Source organism: Salvelinus fontinalis, chromosome 2 (assembly GCF_029448725.1).
Source record: "Salvelinus fontinalis isolate EN_2023a chromosome 2, ASM2944872v1, whole genome shotgun sequence".
In the NCBI taxonomy this organism is placed as follows: Eukaryota; Metazoa; Chordata; class Actinopteri; order Salmoniformes; family Salmonidae; genus Salvelinus; species Salvelinus fontinalis.
In genome coordinates, this window is record NC_074666.1 from 23288594 (window position 1) to 23316222 (window position 27629).

Genomic DNA, 27629 nt, shown 5'->3' on the forward strand with positions numbered 1-27629 from the left:
TCCTGTTTGGACGGCTCTGGCAGGTCCATGCAGGCTGACGGCTCTCTACGCTCATGGCAGGCTGACGGCTCTCGACGCTCATGGCAGACTGACGGCTCTCGACGCTCATGGCAGGCTGACGGCTCTCGACGCTCATGGCAGGCTGACGGCTCTCGACGCTCATGGCAGGCTGACGGCTCTCGACGCTCATGGCTCTCAGACGGCTCTGGCTGCTCATGGCTCTCTGGCGGCTCTGGCAGATCCTGTCTGGTTGGCGACTCTGGCAGATCCTGTCTGGTTGGCGGCTCTGGCAGATCCTGTCTGGTTGGCGGCTCTGGCAGATCCTGTCTGGTTGGCAGCTCTGGCAGATCCTGTCTGGCTGACGGCTCTAGCGGCTCCTGTCTGGCTGACGGCTCTAGCGGCTCCTGTCTGGCTGACGGCTCTGTAGGCTCATGGCAGACGGGCGGCTTTGCAGGCTCATGGCAGACGGGCGGCTTTGCAGGCTCCTGGCAGACGGATGGCTCAGATGGCGCTGGGGAGACGGATGGCTCAGATGGCGCTGGGGAGACGGATGGCTCAGATGGCGCTGGGGAGACGGATGGCTCAGATGGCGCTGGGGAGACGGATGGCTCAGATGGCGCTGGGGAGACGGATGGCTCAGATGGCGCTGGGGAGACGGATGGCTCTGGCCGGATATGGCGCACTGTAGACCTGGTGCGTGGTGCCGGAACTGGAGGCACCGTGCTAATGACAAGCACCTTCCTACTAGTGCGGGGAGCAGGGACAGGGCACACTGTATTCTCAAAGCCTACTCTATCCCTGATGCGTGGTACCGGCACTGGTGACGCCGGGCTGAGGACAAGCACATCAGGATTAGTAGGGGGAGAAGATACAGTGTGTTCAGGGCTCTGGAGACGCACTGGTAGCTTAGTGCGTGGGGCCGGAACTGGAGGCACCGGGCTAGATACACGCACTACAGGGAGAGTGCGTGGAGGAGGAACAGGGCTCATGATACGCACTGGTAGCCTAGTGCGTAGTGTATACACTGAAGGTACTAGGCTGGGGCGGGGAGGTAGTGCCGGAAATACCGGACCGTGGAGGCGTACTGGCACTCTTGAGCATTGAGCTTGCCCAACCTTACCTGGTTGAATGCTCCCGGTTGCCCGACCAGTGCGGGGAGGTGGAATAACCCGCACCGGCCTATGTAGGCGAACCGGAGAAACCATGCGTAAGGCCGGTGCCATATATGCCGGCCCGAGGAGACGCACTGGAGACCAGACGCGTTGAGCCGGCCTCATGACACCTGGCTCAATACCCAATCTAGCCCTCCCAGTGCGGGGAGGTGGAATAACCCGCACCGGGCTATGCACTCGTACAGGAGACACCGTGCGCTCTACTGCGTAACACGGCGCCTGCCCGTACTCCCGCTCTCCACGGTAAGCCTGGGAAGTGGGCGCAGGTCTCCTACCTGCCCTTGGCCCACTATCTCCTAGCCCCCCCCCAAGGAATTTTTGGGAATTACTTACGGGCTTTTTCGGCTTCCGTGCCAGACGCGTTCCCTCATAGCTCCGGTTCCTCTCTCCGGTAGCCTCCGCTCTCCTCAGTGCCTCCAGCTGTTCCCATGGGAGGCGATCTCTACCCGCTAGGATCTCCTCCCATGTGTAGACACCCTTTCCATCCAGAACATCGTCCCATGTCCATTGCTCCTTCTTTTCCTGTCCCTTTCTCCTTTGACTCCGCTGCTTGGCTCTGGGTTGGTGGGTGATTCTGTAATAGCTGTCGCTCTCCTCATCCTCGGATGAGGTGAGGAGAGAAGGATCTTCTGACCAAAATGCGGAGTCAGGGAAATATGCCATCTTTATTTATTTACAACGATAACTGATGACACGAAAACAAACAAAACACTTTCAACAAACTACAAAATAAGAAAACGACGTACACGCAACCTGAACATAAACTTACATGGACAAACGTAAACTCACGAACAGGAACGGACATCGAAACGAACGAACAGCCAAACAGCTCCAAAAGTGAAACACATCGACAACGACGAAGACATCACAGGAGACAATCACCCACAAACACACAGTGAGAATGCCCTACCTAAATATGACTCTTGATTAGAGGAAAATGCAAACCACCTGCCTCTAATCAAGAGCCATACCAGGCAAACCGAAACCAACATAGAAACAGATAACATAGACTGCCCACCCAAAACACATGCCCTGACCAAAAACACATAAAAACTAACATAAATAGGTCAGGACTGTTACAGGTTTATGACTAGGTAGCTAGCGCAGTTACAACAACATGTATGTGGTTTATGACTAGGCAGCTAGGGCAGTTACAACAACATGTATGTGGTTTATGACTATGTAGCTAGCGCAGTTACAACAACATGTATGTGGTTTATGACTAGGTAGCTAGCTCAGTTATAACAACATGTATGTGGTTTATGACTAGGTAGCTAGCTCAGTTACAACAACATGTATGTGGTTTATGACTAGGTAGCTAGCTCAGTTACAACAACATGTATGTGGTTTATGACTAGGTAGCTAGGGCAGTTACAACAACATGTATGTGGTTTATGACTAGGTAGCTATGGCAGTTACAACAATATGTTACAACAATATGTATGCAACAATTACAACAACATGTATGTGGTTTATGACTAGGTAGCTAGGGCAGTTACAACAACATGTATGTGGTTTATGACTAGGTAGCTAGCTCAGTTACAACAATATGTATGTGGTTTATGACTAGGTAGCTAGGGCAGTTACAACAACATGTATGTGGTTTATGACTAGGTAGCTAGGGCAGTTACAAAAATATGTATGTGGTTTATGACTAGGTAGCTAGCTCAGTTACAACAACATGTATGTGGTTTATGACTAGGTAGCTAGCGCAGTTACAACAACATGTATGTGGTTTATGACTAGGTAGCTAGCTCAGTTACAACAATATGTATGTGGTTTATGACTAGGTAGCTAGGGCAGTTACAACAACATGTATGCGGTTTATGACTAGGTAGCTAGGTTAGTTACAACAACATGTATGTGGTTTATGACTAGGTAGCTAGGGCTGTTACAACAACATGTATGTGGTTTATGACTAGGTAGCTAGGGCAGGTACAACTATATGTCCTCCAAGTATAGTAGGTTCCAGTGGTGTAAAGTACTTACATAAAAATACTTTAAAGTACTACTTAAGTAGTTTTGGGGGTATCTGTACGTTACTTTACCATTTATACTTTTACTTCACTACATTTCTAAAGAAAATGACATACTTTTTACTCCATACATTTTCTCTGACACCCAAAAGTACTCGTTACATTTTGAATGGCTAGCAAGACAGGAAAATTGTAAAATTGATGCACTTATCAAGAGAAAATCCCTGGTCATCCCTATTGCCTCTTTCCTGGAGGACTCACTAAACACACATGCATCGTTTATACATGATGTCTGAGTGTTGAAGTGTGCCCCTGGCTATCCGTAAATACAAAAACTAGAAAATGTGGCCGTCTGGTTTTCTTAATATAGATTCATACTTTTACTTTTACTTTCAATACTTAAGTATATTTGAGCAATTCCAATTACTTTTGATACTTAAGTATATTACAAACCAAATACTTTTAGACTTTTACTCAATTAGTATTTTACTGGGTGACATTCACTTTTACTTGAGTCATTTTCTATTAGGTATCTTTACTTTTAGTAGGACACTTGGGTACTTTTTCCACCACTGGTAGGTTGTGCTGCAAAAAATGCTGTATGGTTTTTTTGTTATCAGTTTACATATGAGTGTGTCAAGTCTTTTGACGTACCATGTTCCATCTGGGTGAGTACTGGGGCTGATGCGTAGACAGCCGACCTCCCAGTCTGAGAAAGGCTTCCCTGCTGTCTTGGGCACAAATCTAAAGGCACCACTGTTAGGCTGGTCCCTCCCAAGAGAGTACAGGTACTCCCATTTACCCTGCCAGGACTCTGAGTAGGGATCCCCTATGACATGAAAAATCAGTGAGTATCCTTGGAATGCCAAAAATCCAGAAATTTCTATCCCTAACTGTAACATTTTCCGACAAGATAGAACTGCCAAAGGGGGCGGAGTTGCAATCTACTGCAGAGATAGCCTGCAGAGTTCTGTCATTCTATCCACATCTGTGCCCAAACAATTCGAGCTTTTAAAAATCCACCTTTCCAGAAACATGTCTCTCAGCGTTGCCGCTTGTTATAGACCCCCCTCGGACCCCAGTTGTGCCCTGGACACCAAATGTGAATTGTTCGCCCCCCCCCCCCCCCTCCATCTATCTTCAGAGTTCGTACTGTTAGGTGACCTAAACTGGGACATGCTTAACACCCCGGCCGTCCTACAATCTAAGCTAGATGCCCTCAATCACACACAAATCATCAAGGAACCTACCAGGTACAACCCTAAATCAGTAACCATGGGCTATATCATCCTGACCAACTTGCCCTCTAAATACAACTCTACTGTCTTCAACCAGGAACTCAGCGATCACTGCCTCATTGCCTGCCTCATCACTACCAAACGCTCCCTAAAACACTTCATTGCGCAGGCCTTTCTAATCGACCTGGCCCGGTATCCTGGAAGGATATTGACCTCATCCCGTCAGTAGAGCATGCCTGGTTGCTCTTCAAAAGTGCTTTCCTCTCCAGCTTAAATAAGCATTCCCCTTTCAAAAAATGTAGAACTAAGAACAGACATAGCCCTTGGTTCACCCCAGACTTGACTGTCCTTGAACAGCACAAAAACATCCTGTGGCGTTCTGCATTAGCATCGAATAGCCCCTGTGATATGCAACTTTTCAGGGAAGTCAGGAACCAATATATTCAGTCAGTTTGGAAAGCTAAGGCTAGCTTTTTCAAACAGAAATTTGCTTCCTGTAGCACTAATTACCAAAATTTTGGGACACTGTAAAGTCCATGGAGAATAAGAGCACATCCTCCCAGCTGCCGACTGCACTGAGGATAAGAAACACTGTCACCACCGATAAATCTACAATAATCGAAATCGATCATTTCAATAAGCATTCTCCCGCGGCTGGCCATGCTTTTCACCTAGCTACCCCTACATTTGCCAACATCTCAGCACCCCCTGCAGCAACTCCCCCCCCCCCCCCCTGCTTCTCCTTTACCCAAATCCAGACAGCTGGATCCCTACAAATCAGCTTAGCTAGACAATCTGGACCCTCTCCTTCTAAAATTATCTGCAGAAATTGTTGCAACCCATATTACTAGCCTATTCAACCTCTCTTTCGTATCGTCTTAGATCCCCAAAGATTGGAATGCTGCCGCGGTCATCCCCTATTCAAAGGGGGCGACACTCTAGACCCAAACTGTTATAGACCTATATCCATCCTGCCTGCCTTTCTAAAATCTTCGAAAGCCAAGTTAATAAACAGATCACCGGCTATTTCAAATCCCACCGTACCTTCTCCACTATGCAATCTGGTTTCTGAGCTGGTCATGGGTGCACCTCAGCCAGACTCAATGTCCTAAACGATATCATAACCGCCATCGATAAAAGACAGTACTGTGCAGCCGTCTTCATCGACCTGGCAAAGGCTTTCGACTCTGTCAATCACCGCATTCTTATCGGCAGACTCAATAGCTTTGGCTTCTCAAATGACTGCCTCGCCTGGTTCACCAACTACTTCTCAGACAGAGTTCAGTGTGTCAAATCGGAGGGCCTGTTGTCCGGACCTCTGGCAGTCTCTACGGGGGTGCCACAGGGTTCAATTCTTGGGCCGACTCTTTTCTCTGTAAATATCAGTGATGTTGCTCTTGCTGCTGGTGATTCTCTGATCCACCTCTACGCAGACGACACCGTTCTGTATACATCGGGCCCTTCTTTGGACACTGTGCTAACAAACCTCCAAACGAGCTTCAACGCCATCCAACACTCTTTCCGTGGACTTCAACTGCTTTTAAATACTAGTAAAACTAAGTGCATGCGCTTCAACCGATTGCTGCCCGCACCCTCCCACCCGACTAGCATCACTACTCTGGACGGTTCTGACCTAGAATATGTGGACAACTACAAATACCTAGGTGTCTGGTTAGACTGTAATATTAAAGATAGGGTCTAGTTTCGTGAATTTCCGCCTGACTGACGTGCCCAAAGTAAACTGCCTGTTACTCAGGCCCAGAAGCCAGGATATGCATAAATTGGTAGCATTGGATAGAAAAAACTTCGAAGTTTCTAAAACTGTTACAACAATATCTGAGACTATAACAGAATTGATATGGCAGGCGAAAATCCAAAGAAAATCCAACCAGAAATGTTTGTTTTTTGAGCTCCCAGACTCTTATAATGGAATAATTCTATGTAAATCCGTCTCACAGATTGTAATTCATATGGCTTACACTAGATGTCAACAGTCTTTATTCAAGGTTTCAGGCTTGTTTTTTGAAAAGTTTTGGTGAGAAGAGCACCGGAATAATATCAGTCTTTCGGCGCGCGAGGGAGAGGGCGCTTGCTTACTAATTTTCCTTTCCTATTGAACATACTACTTTCCGTATGAAATATTATAGTTTATGTACATTTTAGAGTACCTGAGGATTCAATAGAAATGTTGTTTGACTTGTTTGGTCGAAGTTTAGCGGTAGCTTTTTGGACTCCTATGTCTGCATGTTGAACGAGTGGATTACTGAAATCATTGGCACCAACTAAACAGACTTTTTGGGATATAAAGAAGGATTTTATCTGAAAAAACAACCATTCATGCTGTAGCTGGAACACGTGGAATTGCAAACCGAGGAATATCTTCAGAAGTAAGTGATTTATTTAATCGCTATTTGTGATTTTTTTATGAAGCCTGTGCTGGTTGAAAAATATGTTGATGAGGGGCACCGTCCTCAGACAATCGTATGGTATGCTTTCGCCGTAAAGCATATTTGAAATCGGGCAACACAGTTAGATTAACAATAATTTAAGCTTTTAAATGATTTAAGATACTTGTATGTTCATGAATGTTTAATATTACGATTATTTACTTGAATTGTGCGCCCTCGAATTTCACCGGATGTTGTCGGCTGGTGTCCCGCTAGCGGCACGCCTATCCCTAAGAAGTTTTTCAGCATCTCCAAACGAAATCTAAAATCGGCTTCCTAAAAAAAATAAAAAAATAAAAATAAAAAAATAGAAGAAAAAAATAGAAATATCCCAATGCCCCAGGGCAGTGATTGGGGACACTGCCCTGTGTAGGGTGCCGTCTTTCGGATGGGACGTTAAACGGGTGTCCTGACTCTCTGAGGTCATTAAAGATCCCATGGCACTTATCGTAAGAGTAGGGGTGTTAACCCCGGTGTCCTGGCTAAATTCCCAATCTGGCCCTCAAACCATCATGGTCACCTAATAATCCCCAGGTTACAATTGGCTCATTCATCCCCCTCCTCTCCCCTGTAACTATTCCCCGGGTCGTTGCTGCAAATGAGAACGTGTTCTCAGTCAACTTTCCTGGTAAAATAACGGTAAAATAAAATAAATAAATAAATACATTTCGCAACAAAGCCTCCTTCACTCATGCCGCCAAACATCCCCTCGTAAAACTGACTATCCTACCGATCCTTGACTTCGGAGATGTCATTTACAAAATAGCCCCCAACACAGTTAGATTAACAATAATTTAAGCTTTTAAATGATTTAAGATACTTGTATGTTCATGAATGTTTAATATTACGATTATTTACTTGAATTGTGCGCCCTCGAATTTCACCGGATGTTGTCGTCTGGTGTCCCGCTAGCGGCACGCCTATCCCTAAGAAGTTTTTCAGCATCTCCAAACGAAATCTAGAATCGGCTTCCTATTTCGCAACAAAGCCTCCTTCACTCATGCCGCCAAACATCCCCTCGTAAAACTGACTATCCTACCGATCCTTGACTACGGAGATGTCATTTACAAAATAGCCCCCAACACTCTACTCAGCAAACTGGATGTAGTCTGTCACAGTGCCATCCGTTTTATCTCCAAAGCCCCATATACTACCCACCACTGCGACCTGTATGCTCTCGTTGGCTGGCCCTCACTACATATCTGTCGACAAACCCACTGGCTCCAGGTCATCTATCAGTCTTTGCTAGGTAAAACCCTGCCTTATCTCAGCTCACTGGTCACCATAGCAACACCCACCCGTAGCACGCGCTCCAGCAGGTATATTTCACTGGTCATCCCCAAAGCCAAAACTTCCTTTGGCCGCCTTTCCTTCCAGTTCTCTGCTGCCAATGACTGGAACGAATTGCAAAACCTCTGAAGCTGGAGTCTTATATCTCCCTCTCTAACTTTACGCATCAGCTGTCTGAGCAGTTTACCGATCACTGTACCTGTACACAGCCAATCTGTAAATAGCACCCCCGGCTGCCTCATCCCCCATATTATTACTTACCCTCTTGCTCTTTTGCACCCCAGTATCTCTACTTGCACATCATCATCTGCACATCTATCATTCCAGTAATAATGCTAAGTAGTAATCTAGAGCCTATTTATTGCCTACCTCCCTACTCTTCTACATTTGCACACACTGTACATATATTTTAATTATTTTATTGACTGTACGTTTGTTTATGTGTAACTCTGGGTTGTTGTTTTTGTCGCACTGCTTTGCTTTATCTTGGCCAGGTCGCAGTTGTAAATGCGAACCTACCTGGTTAAATAAAGGTGAAATAAAATAAATGCACTGACAGCAGTTGACTGCAAAATATTTTGGAAGGACTTAGCTGTTACTCACCTTTCTCCATGTATCCCCAGAGTTCTATGTTGACCTTTTCTGCTCTGACCTGTGAGGTGTTCCATGTCATGTCCAGCGGGCCTCCAACTTTTGGGGTGCCGTAGTACTGCCACTGGGTTGCGTTGATTATAGTAGCTTTGAAACTAGGATTTACCTTTCCAGGATGGACTGTAGATTAAAAAACACAAACGGAGTATGACTGCATTTTACTGTCAGTTGGTAAGAAAGGTTGATTGACACATTTGAAATAAGTGTATCTGGTCGGATTTTGTGATAAATAGCAGCCATATATCAGTGCTGAACAGGCTCCCCCTACCTGATAGCCAAGCTCCATGTCTGCTGAAGGTTGTTCCATTGTCTGTAGAGATCTGAAGAGGAACCATCCCTGTTTCATACAGTAGAGGTGATATGCAGTGGCCTCTGCTGTCTGTGTCCACATAGCCCACCGTTGTGATTTCATCATTGAACCTTCAATTAAAAAGACAGTTTTCAGTAGATTTAATATGCATATCTACCAGCCATACATTCACAGAACTTACAATGTAAAACTCAGCAATGTGTTAGGTAAGTGAAGTGAAATAAGTATTTCGCATCTACCTGCAGATTATTTGGGAGCTCTCATTAAAAGTTGCTTTGAGGACAACAAAGTCAGTTCCACCAAATATTGATCCGGAATATGGAGTGACATCGACACAGTACTCCCCATAGTCCGCACAGCAGCTTTCCAGAGATACACAAGTGGCATGGCAAGAACAGGATTCTAATTTGCCACCACATTTTCCTTCACATGACTGTCCTGTAAGAAAAATATGAAATTACATATGAAATGAGAGTGGAGAAAAATAAAGTGTGGTGTTACAGTATAACACAACCAGTGGTGTAAAGTACCTAAGTAAAAATACTTAAAAGTACTACTTAAGTCATTCTTTGGGGTATCTGTACTTTACTATTTATATTTTGAACAACTTGTACTTTTACTTCACTACATTCCTAAATAAAATAATGTACTTTTTACTTCATACATTTTCTTTGACAACCAAAAGTACTCGTTACATTTTGAATGCTTAGCAGCACAGGAAAAGGGTCCAATTCATGCACTTATCAACAGAATATCATTCGTCATCCCTACTGCCACTGATCTGGTGGACTCACTAGACACACAGGCTTCTTTTGTAAATTATGTCTGAATGTTTGAGTGTGCCCCTGGCTGTCCGTAAACTTCAAAAAATAAAAAATTGTGCCATCTTGTTTGCTTAATATAAGGAATTTGAAATTATTTATACTTTTACTTTTGATACTTAAGTATATTTTAGCAATTACATTTACTTTTGATACTTACGTATATTTCAAACCAAATACTCAGACTTTTACTCAAGTAGAATTTTACTGGGTGACTTTTACTTTTACTTGAGTCATTTTCAATTAAGGTATCTTTACTTTTACTCAAGTATGACAATTGGGTACTTTTTTCACCACTGAAAACAACTACCAACCAAGAACCTTGAGCTGCAACATATTTTGTCCTTTTCAAGTCGCATGTGGAACCACCATTAATAGATTTAGTATGACAAAGTTTCCACTACCTACCAGATATCCTGCTACTGGAAACCAAACAGATGAAAATCACAGCTAAGTAAGAGGCTCTTCCCATCCTGATGTTTGACTGTTTGTTTACCACTAGCCTGTCCTTGATACTGTATTATACAATGTACAGAGAGGCTTCCAGCTAGCTGCAATTACTAGATTTTTACAAATATGAGTTACGGGTTGTGCTCAACAGTCCAGTGTCACATAACCTTTCGGTAACTAACATTTACAGGCATCTTTGTTGAGAAATGGTAGCAAAGGTCGTTATGATAACACAGTTCTGCATGCTTGTCCTCAGTTGACTAATTCACTCAACAGTGTTTGTGTATTTTGGACCCTATTTTCACAGTTGAGTAATAAGGCTGTATGCTGGGCGTGGGTGGCTCTAGCTGCCATACAGATTAAAAACCTCACAAAAGAAAAAATATCAGCACCTTGAACTGTGAGTGAGCTGATGAAGAATATCATTACAAACCGTGGAGGTGACAAGTAATTCCCTTTTTCCATGGTAATGCATTAATTACACACCACAGTGAGAATATAATACATTATTCTATTGGCCTGTGTTAACTCAAGTTATTCACAATTTCTCATTATAAATACGGTTGATTCATAACTTTGGGTGCTGTTAAGCCATCTGTCTCCTGTGTGGTTGATTGTGGTTATTTAGCACCACCAACACGTTGGGGCATTTTCTTGTACAACTCCCATACTGTACATAATAGAAATGTATCATTCAGTAATAGATTGTGTCTTGATCTTTATCATCTGTCAAATGTATTAATCTCTTTAGCCTGTCGTTTTTAGCAGGCAATGGCCAGGGGTCTACACATATTTTGTTTTTATAGTTTTCAGAAGCTTTAAGAGGCTATGATGTATTACTTAATTGGTACAAGGAGATGCTGTTGAAAACCGACAGACCTCCGCTTAAGGTATTCAATTATCCTGTGCATGTGTCCAGAGACTGGTAAACCACCCACCAGACCAATACACTGTAAGACCTCTTTCTCATGAGCCACTCTCCAGAGGATGCCAAAACTCCATGCTGAAATCAATGAAGTAAACATACAATTAATGCATGCCTTGTTTAAAAGCAGCAATGCTAAAACCACTTTAAAGATTATTCACACAGTGAACTCTGTATTCATGGCACTCCAAACAGTGCATGAAATAATACAAATGTTCTGCTGTTTCAAATTATATGATAGTACTGTTACACCAATCATAAATATATTTGATTTTGGTTTGTCAGTTAAAATCTCTTATAAAAAACAGGTTATGATACAACAGTTTTCTAATCAGATTTTGTCTCTCAGCCCGTAGATTTCTGTAGCCTAAATTATCCATTATTGATCATAATGGTGACATGTGGGAGTCAGTTAGTTGCCTTGGTAACCTCTGTAGCTAGAGAGCCCTCTTGAGACAAACTTGGTGGGAGGTACAGTTCTTAGACTCAAAAACCTGACTCTGAATTAAGACACAATGATGATATGTAATTACCAGTGAATAGCTAATAAACTCCCTTAGAAAAATCTGAGACTTAAAGTTATTTTTGTGTCTTGATTGGAGTAATCACTTTTACACTTTCATTTAGTCTGTTTGAAAGAAGATGCAAACAGCCAACGTCATAAGTACTACCCTCCACTGCTCTTTTAAAGAAGGGATTCAGAGTACAAAAAGACAAGCTCTGCTCACTTACACAAAGGCAAGAAGGTGCAATTACTCCACACTGGCAAATCTGACTCATTATGAGCTTTCCAAATGTAGCTGGAAATATGATAATATATTCAATTAGGTTTTGAAGATTTAAACAAGATTTGCATGTGAATGTGTCATTCATTTAATATCTTTTTTAGGGGAAATCAACAGAGATCAAGGAGCACAACTAATGTAATCAAATGTTCTACACTCAATTTGTTCCTGCAGCCTTTATCATCAACTACCTCCACATATTCAGAAATGATGAGATGGCAGTGACAGAAAATCTCCAACTTCCTTGCCTTCAGCAAGGAAATCTAATTAGTACTGATAATCAGTGGCGACGAGTCATTCAGGGCAGAGCCACAAAGTTTTTTGTTGTTGCCTGTTTTGCATGTTAGTTTTACATTAATACGTGTCAATCCAGCATGACTTTCAGCATCCCAAAAAAACTGGAAACTCGGGAACTGGGAAGTCTCAGACTTCAGTGAGTTCAAGACAAGTGGGAACTCAGATAAAACTAGCTCCGACTGGGAAAATACGGAAAATAATTTTGAACGGTCATCCAATTCGGAATTCCAAATCGTGATTTCGTTGTAAATTTCAAAAGTGCTAAAAAAATAATTATATTGACTACGTCCATCCTAGCTCACTCATTAATGTCTTAATCGAAATTACAGATTGCTTCTTATCTGCTCGCTGTCCCCTTATGCTATAGTTTGTACATCTCAATTGTCAGTAGAAACCACATTTGTTTAGGCAAGTCCGCCATATCAGTTATGTTTTTTTTTTAAGGCAGTAAATGAGGCTGAATTAACTGTTTCACTGCCAGACAAGGCTCTTCGGATTGTCAGGTGTAGTGGTGGTAAGGTGTTGGGACTACTTTTGGGACTCTGCTGTTGGGACAGCTTTTTGTAGTCCCTAACAGTTTGTGGGCACCGTTTGTCATCGTTATGGTCAAATTCATGTATTGTTTGTCGAGTAGAGGGGAATGGGATGATGCTATCCTAACATCAATCAAGGCCAGGAAATTGCTGTGTCTGTCTTCTGTTGGCACACACAGAAGATGTGTTGTTACTGGACTTTGATGGATGACATGTTGATTCACAGCTATGGACAGGGTTAAGCAGCATGTTGTTTTTAGTCACTCATTTTACATTTAAGTCATTTAGTAGACACTTATCAAGAGCGACTTACAGGAGCAATTAGGGTTAAGTGCCTTGGAGTCAGCTTTCCTGCAAGAGGATGATATTAAAGCACGTCTCTGTGTATGGGATACTTAAGCAATAAGGCACGAGGAGGTGTGGTAAATGGCCAATATACCACGGCTAAGGAATTTTCTTATGTACGTCGCAACGTGGAGTGCCTGGATACAGCCCTTATCCAAACCCCAAGGTGCCTTATTACTATTATAAACTGGTTACCAACGTAATTAGAGCAGTAAAAATAAATAATTTGTCATACCCTTGGTATACGGTCTGATATACCACGGTTGTTAGCCAATCATCATGCAGGGCTCGAACTACCCAGTTTATAATAAACGTTCACCCTCTGGTATTGCACAACCTGTGGCATCCTACTTGACAAAGTTATTGCATTTCCATTGGCGCAAAATTAATATCCTTTGACACAGCGCATGTTTAATTGATGATGGGTGCTGTATTCAACTGAAATGAATGGATGAGTGATGTGAAGGCAGCTCCTCCCCTCTGCTCAGCTTTCAACCAAGACCACTATCATACCATGTTCCACACTGGAAAAATAACTAACAAAACATCAAAGAAGTGTATCATGACATCTACAGTTTGATAAAGGGATTGTGATGTTTTAGGTAAGCTACTCTATTGGACGTGCTTATTTTCAAGGAAACATTCATTTTGTGTGATTTCATGCATGGTTGGTTGTTTTTTTTAATCTGAAAGAGAATAAACAAGCACACATCTTAGACTTAGATTATGGGAAATGCAATTTTAGACAATGAGCACATCAACCAAATATCTTTTGACAAAAACAATACTGTTGTGCTTTGTGTTACGTTGCGCTCTAAATTTAGAAGTGAGGTTGTATTCAATTTTGATTTCTAGTAAATCCATACACTGTTCCAGAAACTTTTGGAAATAAAGATGCAAAATCTCTTATACACACACACACACACACACACACACACACACACAGAGATTGGGCTCAAATAGCTGGAGGGGCTTTTAGATGTGGCTCCAGGCTGCGCTGACAGGCTGTGGCCAAGTGGCGGTGTGCCACAGTACTCTGGGTATCAGGTCAGAAATCCTCTCCCCTGTACCCGCTAACACTGCCTGCTGGGCTCTGATAAACCTGCTCCAGCCTCCTAGCTGGTTCACCCAAGCCGTGCCCCATCATCCTCCTATGGGCAATGATTCCAGGGTTTGGACATCAATAGATCACTGTAGGTGTAACGGCTCTCTTTCGGTGAGTGAGTTGACCAAGGCGCAGCAGGTTGTGAATACATAATGAACTTTATTTAACAAGACGAAACTAAACACACGAAGAACACTTGAATAATCTTACAAAACAACAAAACGAACTAGACAGACCTAAACTATGAACTTACATGAAACGAGGAACACATACACAGGAACGACCGAGACGAGACAGTACCATGTGGTGCAACAAACACAGACACAGTGACAATCACCCACAAACAAACAGTGAGAACCTCCTACCTTAATATGACTCTCAATTAGAGGAAAACGCAAAACACCTGCCTCTAATTAAGAGCCATACCAGGCAACCCAAAACCAACATAGAAACGGAAAACATAGACTGCCCACCCAAAACTCACGCCCTGACCATCACACACATACAAAACAACAGAAAACAGGTCAGGAACGTGACAGTAGGACTTACCTCGGAGGTGAAGCACTTTCACAGAGTTATCTCTAACTGCTCCAACAAAACCACTTGTAACATTTATCACTTTTAACATTTAAGATAACATTTATCTTTTGTAGACTTTGGCTGTTTATGTTTCTTACTGAAATATATAGACTTTCTGGAAAAACATGGCACAGCAGCACAACAGGTACTGAGGAGTGTAAAAGGGAGCTGTGCTTGCTTTTATCATAGTGTAAAGATATCCACTGCCAGTTTAATTCTACATTTTATATTCCAGCGTTCTATTCTGCCACCTTGGATAGTGGGGGTCACGGCCGGCCATTATCAACGGCGACCCTAGAGCAGTTAGGGTTAAAGTGCCTTGCTCAAGGGCACATTTTCACCTTGTCAGCTCTGGGATTTGAACTAGCGAGCTTTCAGTTACTGGCCCAATGCCCTAACCTCTAGGCTACCTGTCGCCCCTTCATCACAGAATGGAAGGGGAGGCCCGTCCGTATCTTCCAGCATAGCATGATGAGGGATTGCTTATTGTAACGGCTCATCTCCCAGTAGGGAACAAGTGATTAGTCTTCGGTCTGAGGCAGCTTTCATTCCTCTACGCAAGATTAAAGCCCAGCTATCACCCTCTGTATCTCATGATACTCATGCTTTCATTAACATATCATTTTCGCTCTACCCTCGTTTTAAGGCATTGTAGAGATACAGATGCAGGAAATGTAAAACTTGTAGTGTATTTGAGGTTTAAAAAGGCTTCTAAGGTTTGTCATTTCCACTTCATTTTCTACTTAATTGTGCACGTAACATGTATCAACCCCTACAAAAATGTCCATTAATTATAATCCACATAATAATTCACATTTCATATTGATGCAGGATTTTTTCCTGCTGTAGCAAACTTGTTCAATTTACGATCCTATATCTGTAGAAAAACATTTTAAACCTGAAATAGTTTTTGCACAGGTTGCACATGCTCCATTTCAATGGTAGTGAATAATGGCATAACCAGATTCTTCAGGGGAAATGAGCAGGTGGTACCAGGTATCTTCAATGTCAAGCATGAAATTGTGTATATAAATCAATTTATGCATATGGGTGGGTGCAGCTTTGTGTGGGTATGTGTGAATGCACTTGTGTCTCTGTATGGAGGCCTGCTCTTACTGTAAAGTTCAAATAACAAGAGGTGACTGTCACAAGTGGAAAGGCATGGCCTACCCAGCAACCATAAAGAGCCCTTTCACAATCTCAGCCCCTCTCCATCACACTCAAGTGCTAAAAGCAATTACAACAGCACTCTGTTTGATTGAGCTCTCTTTCGATAGCCTGTCAGTCACAATCAACCTTTCCATTTCTGACCCCACTTTTACTCCCCCGCATCACATTCAGACCTGTTCAGATTTGGACGCATGAGCAGCCCCTCTCATATAAAGAGATGAGACTTTGCCTTGTAGCACCATTCACTTAAATCAGTTAACTTTAAATGCAAAGTCTGGCCTGTACGTGCTGCATTTATGCCATTAGTACTTTCAGAGCTGTTGGTGATAGGTCTCGCTCGATATAGGACTCAGAGACCAAGACTTTTATGAAACAGACCCCAATAGTGATTAGAAATATTTAATTTGATAGCTCAGGACTGAATCTCCTCTGGTGTACAGATGGTGGAAAATGACAGTTGGCGTCATGAAACATCATCTGACATGACACATCTCATCATGCCTCCCCTGTGCTATATCACAGAGATAACAGAGCATATTCACATGCTGCCAGGCTGAAACACTTACATCTAAAATATAATCAGAGAGCCTGGAAACTCAAGGTCAGTCATGTGCATAAAGGAATGTGGAACCAGCTCTGGAGGTGGGAAACCAACACTTTTCATGATAAACAATAGTCTAAAATGTAGCTCTCATACAAAATCACTCGTCAAGAAGGAACACAAACATGTCATAAAAATGTTGAATCACTTTTTTCTCTTGTCAGGCCCGGTCGCTGACGCAGGAGTCGCTACAGCATGATGGGACAAGGTCATCCCAGCCAGCCAAACCCTCCCCTAACCCGGACGACGCTGGGCCAATTGTGCACCGCCTCATGGGTCTCCCTGTTGCACCTGAGACACAGGTGGGTATCGAACCAGCATCTGTAGCAACATAGCTTGCAATGCAATGTCTTAGACTGCTACGCCACTCGGGAGGCACTTGATTGATTAATCTTATGCTATACAAAGATAAATAACATACATTTTCTAATCCAATCAATTAGTTTGATTTATTGCACCCGATACTGAAATAGTTGTACGAGTTTAATGACGCACTATGCAGAAATCCTGGTTGCTAAAAATTCTAATAGTTTGCTTGATTTGAATTTATGTGAAAAAACAAGCAAGTACAGTGTAAATAATCATTGTGCCATCTAAACCTCTGTGAAATATATGTTCCATAACCACAAATATTGTATTTTCAGCTTTGAAGCTGGTGTACAAAACCAAAAGTAAAAGACGAGAAGCATAGAAATAGTGCACATAGAACAGATCTACCGCTTCTTAGATTTGCTTTCAATGAGAATGACATATCTGTAACATACACTTCTATGGGAATTTGGTCGGGTAGCCCAAAAAGTTACATATTGCAGCTCTAAATGGTTTAGGTAGTCTTCTTATCAACTTTCCTAACCCTGACAGTCATTCTGAATGCAGGTTGATGGTGAATAAAAATTCCAGTTGTTGGATATCCTAACTGGATTCTAATAGGCTGGATTCTAATAAGAATCACACATCACTTTGCAAGCCAGCATGATGTGACTTACAGGCCTGATGTGGCCTGTAAACCAGGAGTTTCATAACACCACTGTGTTAGGGTAAAACTAGGCCATCAAAGTAAGGCCTTATGATATACAGTGAGCTCCAAAAGTATTGGGACACATTTTTTGTTGTTTTGGCTCTGTATTCCAGCACTTTGGATGATACATTGACTATGAGGTTAAAAGTGCAGACCGTCAGCTTTAATTTGAGGGTATTTTTATCCATATCTGGTGGACTGTTGAGAAATTACAGCACTTTTTGTACACAGTCCAAAAGTATTGTGACAAATTCAATTATGGTATTAAAGTAGTCAAACGTTTAATATTTGATATGATATTTATGCCTCTATAACTGTCTCATTCACCATTATTCACGACTCATTCAGGATTGTCCATAATCATTGTAGCATCCACATTAATGTAGAAATGTTTAGAAACACTCTGTTCTTATTTACCAGTGTTGTGTTCGAGACAACCTAAAGTGAGATCGATTCAAGACCAAGACCGGAGCAAATCGAGTGCGAGTCAAGACCCAAACCGGAGGGGGGGCGAGACCGAGTTGAGACCGGGAGAGGGCCAAGGGTTCCGAGACCAAGTCAAAACTGAGACCAGAAAAATGCGAGTCCAATTCCAGACTGAAATGTTTTTGTAATGGGAAGTAATAGTTGTACAGTGTGATTGGGAAATGCTTAATGGTTGTGTTTTTGTATTCTTATGATTGGGACCTACCTGCTTATTATGGACTGCTTATTGAGACATATGTGACAGGGTCTACAGTCAATCACGATTACAAAGGGAAAACTAGCCACGTTGCGGACATTAGCGTCTTGCTCTCGGACAAGCTAAACACCTTCGCCCACTTTCAGGATCAAACAGTGCCACCAACACGGCCCACTTCGAAGGACTGTGGGCTCTCATTCTCCGTGGCCGAAGTAAGTAAAACATTTAAGCGCGTTAACCCTCGCAAGGCTGCCAGCCCAGACGGCTTCCCTAGCCGCGTCCTCAGAGCATGCGCAGACCAGCTGGCTGGAGTGTTATATTCAATCTCTCACTATCCCAGTCTGCTGTCTCCACTTGCTTCAAGATGTCCACCATTGTTCCTGTACACAAGAAAGCAAAGGTAACTGAACTAAATGACTATCGCCCTATAGCACTCACTTCAGTCATCATGAAGTGCTATGAGAGGCTAGTCAAGGATCATATCACCTCCACCTTACCTGACACCCTAGAGACCCACTTACATTTGCATACTGCCCCAATATGTCCACAGGCGATGCAATCGCCATCGTACTGCACACTGCCTTATCCCATCTGGACAAGACGAATACCTATGTAAGAATGCTGTTTATTGACAATAGCTCAGCCTTCAACACCATAGTGGCCTCCAAGCTCATCATTAAGCTCGGGGCCCTGGGTCTGAACCCCGCCCTGTGCAACTGGGTCCTGGACTTCCTGATGGGCCACCCCCAGGTGGTGAAGGTAGGAAACAACACCTCCACTACGCTGATCCTCAACACAGGGGCTCCACAACGGTGCGTGCTCAGCCCCCTCCTGTACTCCAAGCACGCCTCAAACACAATCATCAACTTTGCAGACGACACAACAGTAGTAGGCCTGATTACCAACAATGATGAGACAGCCAACAGCAAGGTGGTGAGGGCCCTGGTGGAGTGATGCCAGGAAAATAACCTCTCCCTCAACGTCAACGAAATAAAGGAGCTGATCGTGGACTTCAGGAGGCAGCAGAGGGAGCACCCCCATATCCACATCGACGGGACCACATAGGAGAAGGTTCCACGGAGTACACATCACTGACTAACTGAAATGGTCCTCGCACACAGATAGTGTGGTGAAGAAGGCGCAACAGCGCCTCTTCAACCTCAGGAGGCTGAAGAAATTCGGCTTGGCCACTAAGACCCTCACAAACCTTTACAGATGCACAACTGAAAGCATCCTGTATCACCAAGTGCCCCACCCGCAACCGCAGGGTTCTCCAGAGGGTGGTGCGGTCTGCCCAAAACATAACCGGGGGCACACTTCCTGCCCTCAGGACACCTACAGCACCCGATGTCACAGAAAGGCCAAAAAGATCATAAAGGACATGGAATCACTGGTCACTTTAATAATGGAACACTAGTTACTTTAATAATGTTTACATACTGCTTTACTCATTGCATATGTATATACTGTTTTCTACTGTATTTTAGTCAATGCCATTCCAACATTGCTCATCCTAATATTTATATATTTCTTATTTCCATTATTTTACTTTTATATTTGTGTGCATTGTTGTGAATTGTTAGCTACTACTGCACTGTTGGAGCTAGGAACACAAGCATTTCGCTACACCCGCAATAACATCTGCTAAATATGTGTATGCCTACCCAGTAAAGGAAAGGAACCCTGTGTGAAAAATGATTTCCTTTTTTATGAGTTTTCCTATAGATATTTTAGATTTTCACTCTCAAAACCACACCTTTTTTTACAGAAAAATACAAAACTTTGGTCTAAGTCCACAACAATGCTTAAACCACATCAATCTGATTGGGTGGGCTTGCCAGGGCATGGCTCCCCAGTGGGCCTCTGTCCACCCAGGCCCATCCATGTCTACGCCCCTGATGCAAACAGCACATGATGACAATTGTGCATTGCAAATAGCCTAGTAACCTGGTTTGCATACCCATTGTCACCTTAGTTAGCATTTACTGGTAGATATGATGAATTGAAATGTTTTTCCTACCCTACTGGCTACTGACGTATGCCTCCACTACACTACTTTGAAACGCATCAGTAGGGATTAGTGCTTCGAACACACTGACAGCGTCGTTGCATTTTGGTACACCAGAATGCTTTCGGTGTGATGCATAAATTGGATTTATCGAATGTATGCATCAAACTGTATGCGTAGATAGCTTGACAGAAATGGTAGCAGAAAGTGAATGTTGAACTTTTTACATATCCAGATGATGCTGCGTACTATTTTGCACAATGATGCTCTCGGTGTGTTCGAAGCATACCGCTTTGAACACACTGACAGCATCATTGCATTTTGGTACACCAGAATGACATTAATTTCCAATGAAACGCTGCGTTTGCCTTGTAGCATTGCGTTGCAGAGGTAGTTGCAGTGCGTTTGGTGTGGTGCATATGTTGAATTTATCAAACATATGCGTCAAACTGTACGCGTAGACAGACAAGACAGAAAAGGTGAATGTTGAACTTTTGTTGGATATATATCCAGATGGTGCTGCGTACTATTTTGCGCAATGATGCTGTCGGTGTGTTCGAAGTGTAAGAAGTGAGTATAGGCAATGCTCAATGAAAAAAAAAGTGGGTGTACGGTTTGTACCTGCATATATCCTCCACTACACCACTGGCCCATTGGGTTTTACAAAAAGTGCACTCTCATACATGAGGGAGCTGGTATTACGGTTGCTGTCCTTTCAGAATCACAAACCTGTCACACACTTAAGGCCTATATGTTTGCCACTGTGCAAAAACGTCTATAATATATATAAAGGCTGCTAAGATATTGTACAGTGGCTTGCGAAAGTATTCACCACCTTGGCATTTTTCCTATTTTGTTGCCTTACAACCTGGAATTAAAATAGATTTTTGGGGGGTTTGTATCGATTGATTTACACAACATGCCTACCACTTTGAAGATGCTAAATATTTTTTATTGTGAAACAAACAAGAAATAACTTCAGCGTGCACAACTATTCACCCAAAAGTCAATACTTTGTAGAGCCACCTTTTGCAGCAATTACAGCTGCAACTCTCTTGGGGTATGTCTCAAAAAGCTTGGCACATCTAGCCACTGGGATTTCTTCCCATTCGTCAAGGCAAAACTGTTCCAGCTCCTTCAAGTTGGGTGGGTTCCCCTGTTGTACAGCAATCTTTAAGTCATACCACAGATTCTCAATTGGATTGAGGTCTGAGCTTTGACTAGGCCATTCCAAGACATTTAAATGTTTCCCCTTAAACCACTTGAGTGTTGCTTTAGCAGTATGCTTAGGGTCATTATCCTGCTGGAAGGTGAACCTCTGTCCCAGTCTCAAATCTCTGGGAGACTGAAACAGGTTTCCCTCAAGAATTTCCCTCTATTTAGCGGCATCCATCATTCCTTCAATTCTGACCAGTTTCCCAATCACTGCCGATGGTGTTCTTGGGGTGATGAGAGGTGTTGGGTTTGCAACAGACATAGTGTTTTCCTTGATGGCCAAAAAGCAACATTTTTGTCTCACTTGACCAGCGTACCTTCTTCCATATGTTTGTGGAAAATCCCACATGCCTTTTGGCGAACACCAAACGTGTTTGCTTATTTCTTTCTTTAAGCAATGGCTTTTTTTCTGGCCACTCTTCCATAAAGCCCAGCTCTGTGGAGTGTACGGCTTATAGTGGTCCTATGGACAGATACTCCAATCTCCGCTGTGGAGCTTTGCAGCTCCTTCAGGGTTATCTTTGGTCTCTTTGTTGCCTCTCTGATTAATGCCCTTCTTGCCTGGTCTATGAGTTTTGGTGGGCGGCCCTTTCTTGGCAGGTTTGTTGTGGTGCCATATTCTTTCCATTTTTTAATAATGGATTTAATATTGCTCCGTGGGATGTTCAAAGTTTCTGATATTTTTTTATAACCCAGCCCTGATCTGTACTTCTCCACAACTTTGTCCCTGACCAGTTTGGAGAGCTCCTTGGTCTTCATGGTGCCACTTGCTTAGTGGTGTTGCAGACTCTGGGGCCTTTCAGAACAGGTGTATATATACTGAGATCATGTGACAGATCCTGTGACACTTAGATTGCACACAGGTGGACTTTGAATAATTATGTGACTTCTGAAGGTAATTAGTTGCACCAGATCTTATTTAGAGGCTTCATAGCAAAGGGGGTGAATACACATGCACACACCAGTTTTCTGTTTTTTAATTTAAAAAAATATTTTTGAAAAAGTAAATCTTTTTCATTTCACTTCACCAATTTGGACTATTTTGTGTATGTCCATTACATGAAATCCAAATAAAAATCCATTCAAATTACAGGTTGTAATGCAACAAAATAGGAAAAACGCCAAGAGACGAATACTTTGCAAGGCACTGTATTAGTGTTTCAAGAAAGAAGTGTATATATTTGGCCTGGCAAAGAGGTTTTATGCGCTGACTGAATGGAAGCTTTTTAATCCGCTGGTTTCGGCTGGCCTCGGGAAGAAATTAGGAGTCCTCACTGTCCAAGACCGAGTACAAATGTATCCAACACCGAGACAAGACTGAGACACTCAATATGTGGTCCGGAAACCGGACTGTCTTGAGTACTACAACACCACTCTTATTTACAATACAATTATTCAAAATGACACAATACACTATTTACCATTATTTTCTATTGGGCACAAAATCATCTGAAACACAACCAAAACAAACAGCAAATGCATCCAAATATCATAAAATTAAAGCTGACAGTATGCACTTTAACCTCATAGTCATTGTATCATTTCAAATCCTAAGTACTGGAGTACGGAGCCAAAATAACAACATATTTGCCACTGTCCCAATACTTTTTGAGCTCACTGTATGTATTATATTGTCATAGAGTCCAATTTTAAGGATTGCATTTGCCTAGGTACTCACTTGGTGAAAGCCACATGCCTTTAAAATGAAAGAATTCAATACCCTAACAAATCACTAACAAATACAGTCATGGGTAGTAACTCTACAATTCACTCAAATAAATATGCAAATTAGGCTTTACACCAAACAGTGTTAAAACCCGAAAATGATATACTGTAACAATTGTTCATTTCTTACACGGAGAAAGTGTGACAGCATCAGCACAAAGCAAAGGGAGTCCAGTTTACTGTAAATCTGGGCTCTCTAACCCTGTTCCTGGAGAGCTACCCTCCTGTAGGTTTTCGCTCCAACCCCAGTTGTAACTAACCTGATTCATCTTATCAACCAGCTAATTATTAGAATCAGGTGCAGCAGATTAGGGTTGTCGCAAAAATCGATAGGCCGGTAGCTGTCCAGGAACAGCGCTGGAGAGCCCTGCTCTAAACCAAGTGTTATGTTTTACACTGTTGGTGTTGCTTATTTTTCTACAATAGATCTATGCAAACACCACAATCAAGTTCATTTGAACACTTTAAGAGTTGAATGGGGAGCACTGCAAAATTGTTAAATCTTTAACACTTTCAAACGTGTTAATTGAACACCAGTTCAGTGGGACTCATATGTTCACTGAAAAGTGTAAATTTTACATTCCAGAGTTAAATGTACACCATTGATTTTGCTGTGCAGGTTTGTGAAGAGATGCCAGTTCGTTTATACTAAATCCTTCAGTATCACAGACCACAAATCTCATTGTCTAAGACAATCTCTGTAGTGGATATGGTACATTCTATGGTTCTTCGTAGGGATATGTGTCCTCCATACTTTGTGATGACTTGGTCTTGAGGTGCTTGTTGAAGGTTGGTGTTAAGATGCTTTTCCTTGACCTTTCTAGGGACAGACAACAGAGTCTATAGCCTCAATCCAAAGGAACACAATCTTTGTGAAGAGGATAGTACAAGTGCTACAGGGGTCCCATGTCCCTTTGTAGACATCAGCTGGCCTGTACATGGTGTACCTCCTTTTCGAGTGTGAGACCGCCCTCAGTGTCGTGGAGGTTTGATCCAGTTCCTAATAGTCCACCTCTGACCAGAGCACCTCTGGACCACTAGGCGCAGGCCGAAGCTGGCCTCTCTAGACATCTCTACTTCCAAACAACGACCAGTGTCTCTGCTGATTATTGGGCCATTCTACAGAGGGAAGAGGAACAAGCTGTGATTATTATTGCAGTATTAACAAGCAATATAGATTTGGCAGGCAGGATTCCTTGTTTCCCCCCCACAATCCATTACATTTTTTACCTGAGTAAAGTCCCAAAGCCTCTGTGATGAGCGTGACATTCCCTCACATTTATTTAGACTTGGCGTCCGCCCTCGTCCCTCATCCACCAGACACTTGGTGTTGGGCAGGAACGTAGTGGAGCCCAGGGGACCAAGCTGCAGAAGCCCCGCTGACGTGTAACGGGCCAGCTAAAAGAAATCACGTCAATGCCAGGTAAACGTCAACATGAAAGGTGTTTTTCACAAATTCTTCCTATGCAAGCACCCATATAGTCGTTGGACACTACAAAACGTTTCTAATACATCTGTACATAAAAATGGTACATGTTATTGTGTACAGAATACTTGAGCTGTCTCATGAGAAAGATCTTTCTTGACGCATTGATAACAAACAAAGGTAAATAATAGTGCCTCTTGAATTTTTTGCTGCGTAATTGGCTGAAATAATAGCTAATGATAATGTATCTTTGGTATCACAGGGATTTGTGCATGTATCAACACCATATGTATTTGGTCAGTAAAGCAAAATTATACTACAGCATCTTGGATTTGATTTGAATCCGAGCCTCGACACAATCCTGTCTCTGAGCTCTACGGACAATTCCTTCAACCCCATGGCTTGGTTTTTGCTTTGACATGCACTGTTAAGTGTGGGACCTTATATAGGCAGGTGTGTGCCTTTTCAAATCAAGTCTAATTAATTTAATTTACCACAGGTTGACTCCAATGAAGTTGTAGAAACATCTCAAGGATGATAAATGGAAACAGGATGCACCTAAGCTCAATTCCGAGTCTCATAACAGATCCTCATAGCAGGATTCCTTGTTTCCCCACAAGCCATGACATTTTCGAGTTTTTAGTAAAGTCCCAACGCCTCTGTGATGAGCGTGACACTCCATCACAGACTTGGCGTTCGCCCTCCTCCCTCATCCACCAGACAGGGTCTGAATACTTATGTAAATAAGGTATTTCCGTTTTTTGCAAACATTTCTAAAAACCTGTTTTCACTTTGTCAATATGGGGTATTGTGTGTAGATTGATGGAGGGGGGGGGGGTTGTTTAATACATTTTAGAATAAGGCTGTAATGTAACAATGTGGAAAAAGTCAAGGGGTCTGAATACTTTCCGAATGCACTGTATATATGGCGTTGACTGTATGTTCCATGCAGGTGAAAGCTCAATTGTTTATGAGTTTAATGGACCACACATACCTTTGTTTGAGTGAATGTTTGATAAATGACACCCGGTGATCCTATCTGCCGAGTTAATTTCACACAACTCCTAATATTTAATTTCAAAAGCCAAAAGTTAGCTTCAATCCATTCACAGTGAAGGGCACAGATGATTACAAAAGCCAAGGTTTAATTATTCATAGTGAACAACACTCAGGAAACTAGATGCCAGAGAGGATAGTGGAGCCCATCACAGGTGCTGCTGCACTATTCTGAGGAGAGGGATAGTCTAACCTTACAGTGTATAATTGGTTTGTGTCAAGCATATTAATTTGGAATTCACAGAAATACCATGCAAGCTAGATAACATCACAAACAACCACTGTGAGATGAACAATGGAAGGGCTTGAAAGCAAAAGTGCAGGGATGGAGGATGTATTGTGGTTTTGTGTGAGGGGGCAGGGGGGCAGGGTGTATGGGGAAGTTATTTATGTTTAATGTAAGCGCTTGTGTCACAGTAAAAGAAAAAAACTGAATTTATAGTTAAACAGCATAAGATCCCCTGACCTGAGATGTCATGCCGTGGCACGGGTAGAGAATTGGACTGTTGTCATGATCTGGTCCTTGGTCTAAGCAATAGCCACTGGCCTTGCTGTTCCGCATCTCGCCGTAGGTGATGGTGTCGTTGTACACTCGCATCTCTGGATACACATTCTGCAAATACCACTGGAAACTGCGACATTGCAATTTCTTCCTCAAGGCGATTCTCTCAGAAACATCTCCAAAATCAACCCCAGGGTTCTGATTTGTTAGAAAACAATTCACAGCACCAAAAACAATGACCAATTAAGATCAGAAGTTAGTAGACGCAATTGAGCTGTAAAATATTGTTCCCCTTTAGGGAACTACACTAGACTCACATTGATGGGGATATTCCAGGCCATGTATACATGGGATTTGTAGTCATCCATCCATACCTCGGCTGCCCTCAAGGCATTGCGCTTGGCATAGTAATCAATGTCGTTGTTGTAGGGTTTCTTGGTGCGTTCAATGTGTGCCACCCGAGCACAAGGTAAAACCTCCATACTCCCTCCGCACTGCCATACCTAAGCAATAACACAGACAGTTCAAGAAAGAAAAAGAAAGAAAGAAAGAAAGACCAAAAGCCTGCCCTGAGCACAAGTGCAATATAGTTTTGTATTCTAAAAATGAATCTTGTTGAGAGAGTTGCAGAGGCAATTGCCCACAGGCACATGGAGAGCTGTTAACAATCAGCAATTGTCTAGTTGTTGAATTGCTTGGACATTTTTCAGACAAAGGGTCACTTCATTGTGTGTATTATTATACTGTGCTTGTGGTGTTGCCAGAGAGTTGGTATTTAGAGTACCTCTCCATACTCCAGCGCTGTGAGCACAGCACAGAGAGTTGGTTTTAGAGTACATCTCCATACTCCAGCGCTGTGAGCACAGCACAGAGAGTTGGTTTTTAGAGTACATCTCCATAATCCAGCGCTGTGAGCACAGCACAGAGAGTTGGTTTTTAGAGTACCTCTCCATACTCCAGCGCTGTGAGCACAGCACAGAGAGTTGGTTTTTAGAGTACCTCTCCATACTCCAGCGCTGTGAGCACAGCACAGAGAGTTGGTTTTTAGAGTACCTCTCCATACTCCAGCGCTGAGCACAGCACAGAGAGTTGGTTTTTAGAGTACCTCTCCATACTCCAGCGCTGTGAGCACAGCACAGAGAGTTGGTTTTTAGAGTACCTCTCCATACTCCAGCGCTGAGCACAGCACAGAGAGTTGGTTTTTAGAGTACATCTCCATACTCCAGCGCTGTGAGCACAGCACAGAGAGTTGGTTTTTAGAGTACCTCTCCATACTCCAGCGCTGAGCACAGCACAGAGAGT

At 42.8% G+C, this 27629-nt stretch overlaps 2 protein-coding genes across 5 annotated transcripts in view; both read right to left on the bottom strand.

The window, feature by feature from the left end:
• Nucleotides 1-10569, bottom strand: part of LOC129814459 (sushi domain-containing protein 2-like) — a 48218-nt gene extending 37649 nt beyond the window's left edge. The window contains exons 1-5 of one of the 2 annotated variants that reach the window (XR_008753264.1): nucleotides 10314-10568; nucleotides 9324-9522; nucleotides 9043-9194; nucleotides 8727-8894; nucleotides 3803-3977 (exon numbers count right to left, since the gene is read on the bottom strand). Coding sequence is in view for 1 of the 2 variants with exons in the window: in XM_055867584.1 (XP_055723559.1) it covers nucleotides 3803-3977; nucleotides 8727-8894; nucleotides 9043-9194; nucleotides 9324-9522; nucleotides 10314-10377 (758 nt within the window). In the remaining variant the exon portion in view is untranslated. Of the gene's footprint in view, nucleotides 1-3802; nucleotides 3978-8726; nucleotides 8895-9042; nucleotides 9195-9323; nucleotides 9523-10313 lie in introns of both variants that reach the window. The other variant, XM_055867584.1, reaches the window with a different exon arrangement.
• A 5908-nt stretch (nucleotides 10570-16477) lies between these two features.
• The window catches only part of LOC129814601 (polypeptide N-acetylgalactosaminyltransferase 9-like), a 46479-nt gene continuing 35327 nt past the window's right edge, over nucleotides 16478-27629 (bottom strand). For all 3 annotated transcript variants that reach the window (XM_055867783.1, XM_055867777.1, XM_055867790.1), the window contains 4 exons: nucleotides 26645-26830; nucleotides 26292-26525; nucleotides 24574-24741; nucleotides 16478-24462 (listed from right to left, as the gene is read on the bottom strand). In XM_055867783.1, the coding sequence (XP_055723758.1) occupies nucleotides 24316-24462; nucleotides 24574-24741; nucleotides 26292-26525; nucleotides 26645-26830 (735 nt within the window). In that variant the 3' untranslated portion in view covers nucleotides 16478-24315. The remainder of the gene's footprint in view (nucleotides 24463-24573; nucleotides 24742-26291; nucleotides 26526-26644; nucleotides 26831-27629) is intronic.